The sequence below is a fragment of the Ictalurus punctatus genome, chromosome 7, assembly GCF_001660625.3.
Source record: "Ictalurus punctatus breed USDA103 chromosome 7, Coco_2.0, whole genome shotgun sequence".
NCBI classification, from domain to species: Eukaryota; Metazoa; Chordata; class Actinopteri; order Siluriformes; family Ictaluridae; genus Ictalurus; species Ictalurus punctatus.
In genome coordinates, this window is record NC_030422.2 from 34,140,100 (window position 1) to 34,148,534 (window position 8,435).

Sequence of the window (8,435 nt, forward strand, 5' to 3'; positions counted from 1 at the left end):
GTACAAAAAGGAAAGGAACACCATGCAAATGTTTGCGCACCCTGAGAGATTTGAGCTCGCAGATAACTTTTACCAAGGTCTCAGACCTTAATTAGCTTATAAGAGGCCCAAGAATCTCACTGTTGCAAGGACGAATGGTTGAAAATCCCCCAAACACAAACTGAAAGACTCTTAGCTGTTTTACAAGCTGTGATACTTGGCAAAAGGGGGTGTTAATACTAGTAATATTGACCATGCAGGCTGCCCAAATTTTTGCTTCAGGGCTTTTTCTTTTTTTGTTGTTATTTTGAATTGGTAAAAAATGGAAATAAAAAATAAATCTTGCATAAAATATTAAAGAAATGTGTCGTCTTTAACTTAATGCCGTTTGGAAATCTGTTCATCTTTTACTTGCTTAGCTTATTCTCAATAACAGAAATTTTGACCAGGGGTGCACAAACTTTTGCATGCCACTGTATATACATCCAATAACTTATTCATTTCATCACCTCTCTCTCCTATCTACACAAATAACTACAGGCGCAGGAAGAAAGACCAAAAAGAATTATTTGTTATAGAGGAAGGTGTTAAAATAAAAAGAACCCTCAAACATAAACAAACAAACAAACAAACAAATAAATAAATACATAAATAAAGGGCTGGAACATAAAGAAGGAAAAGTCACAAAGGAAGCAAAGAAAGAGAAGAAAGCTAAAACACACACATTTTAGAAAATGAAAGAGTTTAAAAAAAAACTCAAACAAACAGTCTGTAGCATTAAGAACAATAAGGAATAAAAATTCTTTACAAACATAAAAACATAAATAAATAAATAGATAAATAAATAAATAAATAAATAATACTGAACGTGCCTCAGATGGTGTTAGACAGTAACAGGTCTTCAGATATTTATTACAATAAAATTTGATACTTAAAAAATAAATGATTTAGTAATTATTTATTATTTACACCCTTATTGACGGATATCATACGGCAACATCAGGTTAAATTTTTTTTCTATTTTAATAACGTAATAAAATGGTAAGAAGTGCAATTAAACTGACTTACTGATGGCCAAGACAAACATGGAGAAGATCCCCACCACCTGCCAGAGACGAAGTCCCCAGAACACAACGGTCTCCGAGGTGATGGGGTCCGGCTTCGGTGGGGGGTCTGTGGGCAAGAGCTGAGACACAGACAGAGAGAGAGAGAGAAATGGAGAGAGAGAGAGAGAGAGACAGGGGAGAGAGACAGGGAGAGAGACAGGGGAGAGAGACAGGGGAGAGAGACAGGGAGAGAGACAGGGGAGAGAGAGAGAGAGACAGGGGAGAGAGACAGGGGAGAGAGACAGGGGAGAGAGAGAGACAGGGGAAAGAGACAGGGGAGAGAGAGACAGGGGAGAGAGACGGGGAGAGAGACAGGGGAGAGAGAGAGAGACAGGGGGAGAGAGAGATGGGGAAAGAGAGAGACGGGGAAAGAGAGAGAGACGGGGAGAGAGAGATGGGGGGAGGGACAGGGAGAGAGAGAGAGACGGGGAAAGAGATGGAGGAGAGAGAGAGATGGGGAGAGAGATAGAGGAGAGAGAGAGATGGGGAGAGAGAGACAGGGAGAGAGATGGGGAAAGAGAGAGATGGGGAAAGAGAGAGAGACGGGGAGAGAGAGATGGGGGGAGGGACAGGGAGAGAGAGAGAGACGGGGAGAGAGATAGAGGAGAGAGAGAGATGGGGAGAGAGAGACAGGGAGAGAGATGGGGAAAGAGAGAGACGGGGAAAGAGAGAGAGACCGGGAGAGAGAGATGGGGGGAGGGACAGGGAGAGAGAGAGACGGGGAAAGAGATGGAGGACAGAGAGAGATGGGGAGAGAGAGATAGGGAGAGAGAGAGAGACAGGGAGAGAGATGGGGAGAGAGAGTGATTATTTCAGTTTGTTATTAGAAACATGATAAAGATATCAGTCTGAAGTAGAAATAACGCTCTGTTATGTAGTTTAATAGTTAATTGTCTGTACTTATATAGGGATTTTTTTCTATAGTGCCTGTTTATCATTCTCATACACACACACACACACACACCCCAATGGCAGCAGAGCTACCATACAAGGCACCAACAACTGGGGTTCAGTGTCTCGCCCAAGAACACTTCGGCATGTGGAGTCATGTGGGCCGGGAATCGAACCATCAACCCTACGATTAGTGGACAATCCACTCTACCACCTGAGAGACAACCTCTCCCTAAATCACAGGTCTATCATTAGGATCATCATCCATCCATCCATCCATCTTCTACACCACTTATCCTTCAGGGTCGCGGGGAACCTGGAGCCTAGCCCAGGGAGCATGGGGCACAAGACGGGGGACACCCTGGACAGGGTGTCAGAGGATCATCATCTTGTAGATCACACAGTCTATTACAGAATTCTGAGGAGATTTTATTAGGATTCTGTACAGTGTGTCGAGGAATAATCTTTAATAAAGCCCTGAAATCATCCAGAGTTGTACGAGAAGCTGCATGAAGTCATTACACCCAGAGAATGAGAAAACTGGAGAACAGAAAGAAAACACCGCCAGGCAGAACTGGTGACTTCAAAGCTAATGAAGACGAGGGGAATGTTTTTTTTTCTCTGGAATAATAATATGATTAAGACTTTAAGCTGGTTAACATGAAGTGTGTTTTGAAAATCCTAGGGTGCTGAGAAGGTTAAGTAAGAAACGTGATATTTCTCAGCACCAACATCAAACACTCCACTCCTAGGGTTTAGTCACGACTGAATACATAGGCCTCGTTCTTCTATGTTCTCGCTCACTTCTTTTTTTACATGTCAGCTGATGGAGCTCCGAAAAAGAAGTTAAAATCTTAGAGGAAGTCCCAAGATCCCAAGATCAAAGGGCAAATCCAAAGATCTTGCAAAAAAAAGGCGAGGTGAGAGTCAAACACGATGAGGCAATCATGATACACAGTTCAGAGTTGGAAAGACTTCGCAATGAACATAACGAACCCCATGCTTTACTGTATATAGCCAGCAAACAGGAAGTGGGAAGTGTGTGTGAGAACCTATGAGGAGCCTTGGAATTGACGAGACGGTGCCCTCTGGTGGAGAACTGGTGGACTTAACCACACCTGCCAAGAGCAGCAGGTAGGTTGTTGGATGAAGAACATCATCTCAGGATAGCACCAGTAGGTCAGGGTGTAAGAATACTGAATAATATCCTGCTGAGACTTGAGTACACATTGATGTGGTTCCTTGTTTGTTTTTTGAAGCTCCAAAGAGGTTTGATAAGTGCCTTCAGCTTTGTGGAGTAGTGGTTAACATGGTTAAAACACTTTCAGGTCACTTCTTGTCACCTTTTAGTTCCGAATGTATTGCGTTCTACTCATAAACACGATCTTTCTGACATGACTTGACCATTAGTTAGCATGGTTCAGTTTGTTGACTCGAAGCTTTGATGTTGGAGCTTCATGTCGGAGCAGAACAACCCACGGTTCAGTTCCACGGTGCAGTTCCACGGTGCAGGACCAGAAAAAAACGATGTAAGTAAAACAAGAAGTTTATTTCAAAACAATTCTATAAAAAGCTAAAGTTTATAAAAGTTTATTTTAAAAGAAAAAAATGCCAAAAAAAAAGAGCCTTAATGAGCACATGGGCAGAGAGTTTATTACATCTGGAAGAAAAAGAAAGAAAAAGAATTAGCAGGTGGCGCTGAGAGCTGAGCGGATCACTGAAACTTTCACACAAAAATAATGGCGAAGTGTCTTCAATCCTGTGTGTGTTCGTGTGTGTGTGTGTGTGTGTGTGTGTGGTTTACAGGTAGAGAGAGAGAAGGAAAAGCTAACAAGAGCAGCCATGCAGCTGAAAACATCGAAATTCTATCCTTTACAGTGAATCCTTCAGGGATTTTCGTCAACACACACACACACACACACACACACACACACACACACAGAGAGAGAGAGAGAGAAAGAGAGAGAGAGAGAGAGAGAGAGAGAGAGAGAGCTTTTCTATACACACACGATCCATCCAGCAACAGGACTTCACTGAAACTCTGCTCCATACACACATCACAAACGAGTAAATTAGCAAGACTAGCAAAACACATGCTAGCATAGCGTGAGACTTGACGCTTAAACGCTTGTGAGCGTTAACGCTGACAGCAGTATCGATATTTCCTAAAATTCATTTCTACATCTTAGCATTGCTAGTTTAAGGTGTTGTAAAGCTTGTTAATGTTTACTGCTGATGTGTTAGTAATGATGTTTATTATCAGTCTAACGTTCAGCTTTGCTAACATTTCCTTATCTTACGCTGAAGTCACATGCTGCTCAATGTTAATGCTAATAAACTAATATAGCTAATACTTACTGCTAAACCTTATGATTGATTGTAACTGCTAAAACCTTTTATGCTAACACTGAGTGTGGATGAGAAAACGTGCTCCTTTGCTAATAAATATCACTAATGCTAATGTCCAGCTTTGCTAATATCTCAAATTTACAGAGAAAAGTTGCATGTATTAGCACTGTGGTTAGCACTGAAGTTAGCTTTAAAGAGTCTTTTAAAGTCAATTTTACGTTTACAATTTAGCCGTAGAATTTACAATTTCTGACCCGTTTCCACGGCAACTTTTTGTTTTGTCAAAACAGTCGTTTAATGAACATTAAATGTTTGTGCTTACAGTTTATTATGTTTATTATTATTATATAATGTGGACTTATTTGTAAGAATTGTACACTCAGCTACGTGTTGATGAATCATTTCTACAGTTTAGTACGTGCTTCATCATTTACGCTGTTCGCATCTGAAACGTGTAAAATTCTGCTTCTTCCCTCCATCTTTTATTGCATTTTAATGTTTTGCTGAAAATCAATAACCATCCTCGCTAATTTCAAACTAGTATTTTATGCTAATGTTTAGAAGATTGCGGTTATTTTCTTGTGTGAGGTTTTAACACGAATCCCCAAGGTGTTTGTACAACACAGCAGGATCTCTCTCTCTCTCTGTCTGTCTTTCACTCTCTCTCTCTCTCTCTCTCTCTCTCTCTCTCTCTCTTTCTCGCTCTCTCTCTTTCTCTCTCACTCTCGGTCTCTCTCTCTTTCTCTCTCTCTCTCTGTCTTTCTCTCTCTCTGTCTTTCTCACTCTCTCTTTCTCGCTCTCTCTCTCTGTCTTTCTCTCTCTCTTTCTCGCTCTCTCTCTCTCTCTCTGTCTCTTTCTCTCTCTCTCTCTCTCTCTCTCTCTCTCTCTGTCTTTCTCTCTCTCTCTCTCTCTCTCTCTCTCTCTCTCTCTCTCTCTCTCTCTCTCTCTCTCTCCGTGTGTTTATTTTCATCTTGGAGTCAATGCTGATCAGTTTAGCGTGGTGGAAGCGAATCCCAGACTGATGCTGAGTGGATTGCACATGGTTTCTCAGCTCTGTTTCCATTTAACAATAAACACACACACACACACACACACACACACACACACACACACACACACACACACACACACAATACGCTAATATCATCTTTTATGCTAACAAGAGACTTTTAAAGCCAAATCAAATAACAATAATGAACAGATCTATAATATTATATAATCTATATAAAAACGTTTATACACAATACATTATTAATAATTATTATTTTAATATTAATCATCATTTTTGTCATTATAATTAGATATAATTGTCTCAATAATTGTTTTCTGTTATATTTTACTATTTTACATTTTACTACGTTATATTTTTTAAAGACAACATAAAACAAACATTTACAAAAAGAATATTAACTTCTTTTTTTAGGTAAAATTTTGATTTCAGGTTGTCCTTCAATTTTTTATTTATTTTTTTATTTATTTTGCCTTTCGATTTGTAGTAATTGTTTTATTTCCCATTTATTTTAAACATTAAAAATCATAATGTAGATCAAGTTTACGTATGTGTCATATTATTATTATTATTATTTTTTATGTATTATTTTTTATTGTTATTAGTACTAGCATTAAATAAAATGTAATAATAACTATTAAATTAAATAGAAATATAACTCTAAAACAAAACCTAAAAATAAAACAACATTTTCTTCTTCTTTTTTTTAAATAGTGGTCCATTTTGAGTTTGGATTGTCTTTAAATTTAGAGTTTGTTGTTTTTCTTCTTTTTTTTTTGGTAAATAAAATTTTAACACAATAATAAAAATAAAATATAAATGTAGATCAATGAATTAAATAATTTATGTAATAATAAAAGATGGAGGTAGAGATTAACACGCTAACGCTAACACGGGTCAAAACAAGGATAATTATCACAATCATGCTAACATGCTTTTCTTAAAGTTCATAATCATCTAATAAATAAACACCTTTCATTAAACCAAGCGTCTACTTGCTAATTAAAATTCTGAAAACTCATTTACGGGTCACACACACAGGCACACACACACACACACACACACACACACACACACACAGACACACACACACACACACACACACACACACACACAGCAGTCCTGAAAACAAACCCAACAATCTAAAACTGCACAGCTTTCCTGTTCTAGCAGATTACTGAGGTTGTGGACATCAGCAGTTACTTTGAAGACTTTAAATACTAATCGAATCCCTCATCCCTCAGTCATCTACAGCCATCTAGAATTTCTAAAACCTTCTCTTAGACCACTAAGAACCACTCTCTTTGAACTCTCAGAACCCTTCTAGATGACCAGAAACCACTCAACACGCTTTACATCTCCAGAACACTCTAGAAAACCCTGAAACCTGAAGTACAACATTAACATGAACCTCGTTCCAGTGCAACCAACAACCTCTGAGACAACGTTCTAGAAATACTGCAAGAACACTGCAGAGATCTTTTGGAGAATCTCTACCCTGTAGGGTTCCCTTGGTAGTGCCCTAGAACAGTGGGAACCACTTCAGGAACATGTGGAGTGTCTGTAGGGCCCTGGGGACTGGTTAGAGAACCACTGTTCTAGAACTTTATAAACTCCAAACTGAATACCAAACTGAACTTTCAAGAAACATTCAGAACATTCTAGAAATAATTCATGTATTTATAGGAGAGCCCCCAACCCCTTCTAAATCTTTAGTACATATAGTGTTCTCTTTGTAGTGATCTAGAACAGTGGTTCGGAAAACCAATCCTAGAACATGTGGAACACATGTGATGACCCTGAGGACTGGTTTGAGGACCACTGTTCTAGAACACTACACTGACTTCTACAACAGCCTTCAGAACATCCAGAGATCTTCTAGAACATTCTTACAACTCTAGAACACACTATAAAGCCTTCTAGAACCTTAAAGCAATCTTAATCTCTACGCGACTCAAAGCTACAATAAAATGTGGATCTTTATAGAACTGTTCAAGAATAGTTTCTTTTCAATTTCTCAGAGTTACTGAAGCTCTGAATATTTGCCGTATTGTAAGTACATTTTCTCTCGTACGGAACCCAGCAGTCACGTTTATTCGATGAAGAACCGACGTGTACCCACGCGCCATCTGCCACTGCTGCATTGTCTTTTTATTTGTTCCTGTTCTAACGGTTCTACGGCGGTTTTATGGCCGGCTGCAGATGTCGAGGTACTTAAATTGTGTTTTTTGTAAGGAGGATGAGGAAGAGGAGGAAGAAAGGAAGGAGGAAGAAGAGATGATTAGAGGAAGAAGAGTCTTACCGCTGGATCAGGGATTTGGGCAGCGGCGTTGAAGACGTAATGGGAAACCAGAACCGCTCCGGCACTCACAACAGCCGGAACCAGCGCCGGAGGAGGATGTGTAGGCCAGTCCATCGCCATTCTCTCTCTCACTGTCTATCCGTCTCTCTCTCCACTCGTTCCACCTCTCCCTCTCTCCCTCTCTCCCTCTGCAGCAGCAGGTTGATTGATAGTCCGACAGGGTGAAAGTGCCACCCTTCCTCCTCTCCTTTATTGTCTTTTCTTCTTTTCCACTCCTCTTTTCACTCGTCCTGTCCTCTGCAACCTCCTCCACCTTCCTCCTCCTCCTCGCTCTGTTCTTCCTCGCAGACGAGACCCTCGAGTGCCACGGCCAGCCTGCTGCCGAATGGCCATTAATTAATTAACGGCCCGGTGTCGTTTACGGCCTGCGCCGCAGGGGATTGTGGGAGTTTTACGGCGGTGGTGGAGGAGGGGCTGTGAGATGGAGGGAGCAGAAAGAGGAGTGAGGTGTCAGGTGTCACGTTTGGACTCGTGTTGATCGTGTGTGGTGATAAAATGTCACGTATAACCCCATACGCTGTGATCTCTCACTACATCCTTCTCCAGGCTACAGAACACAGACTGATTATTTATAACTGATTATTAAACGTATTTGTTTATTTATTATTAAACGTGTACATTTTTGACATTGCCTTCATTTTTATTCCTTTTTCTTGTTTTGTCTTTTTTCCCCTTTGATTCCTTTATTATATTTACTTCTTTTAAAACTTTGAAACTGTTTCTACACCTGAAATAATCA

At 40.0% G+C, this 8,435-nt stretch overlaps 1 protein-coding gene across 1 annotated transcript in view; it reads right to left on the bottom strand.

Annotated features, from left to right (window-relative positions):
* Positions 1-8,193, bottom strand: part of tmie (transmembrane inner ear) — a 9,362-nt gene extending 1,169 nt beyond the window's left edge. Inside the window, exons 1-2 of the mRNA XM_047156967.2 lie at positions 7,637-8,193; positions 1,048-1,165 (exon numbers count right to left, since the gene is read on the bottom strand). Coding sequence (XP_047012923.1) covers positions 1,048-1,165; positions 7,637-7,756 — 238 coding nt within the window. The 5' untranslated portion in view covers positions 7,757-8,193. The remainder of the gene's footprint in view (positions 1-1,047; positions 1,166-7,636) is intronic.
* Between the last annotated feature and the right edge of the window lie 242 nt (positions 8,194-8,435).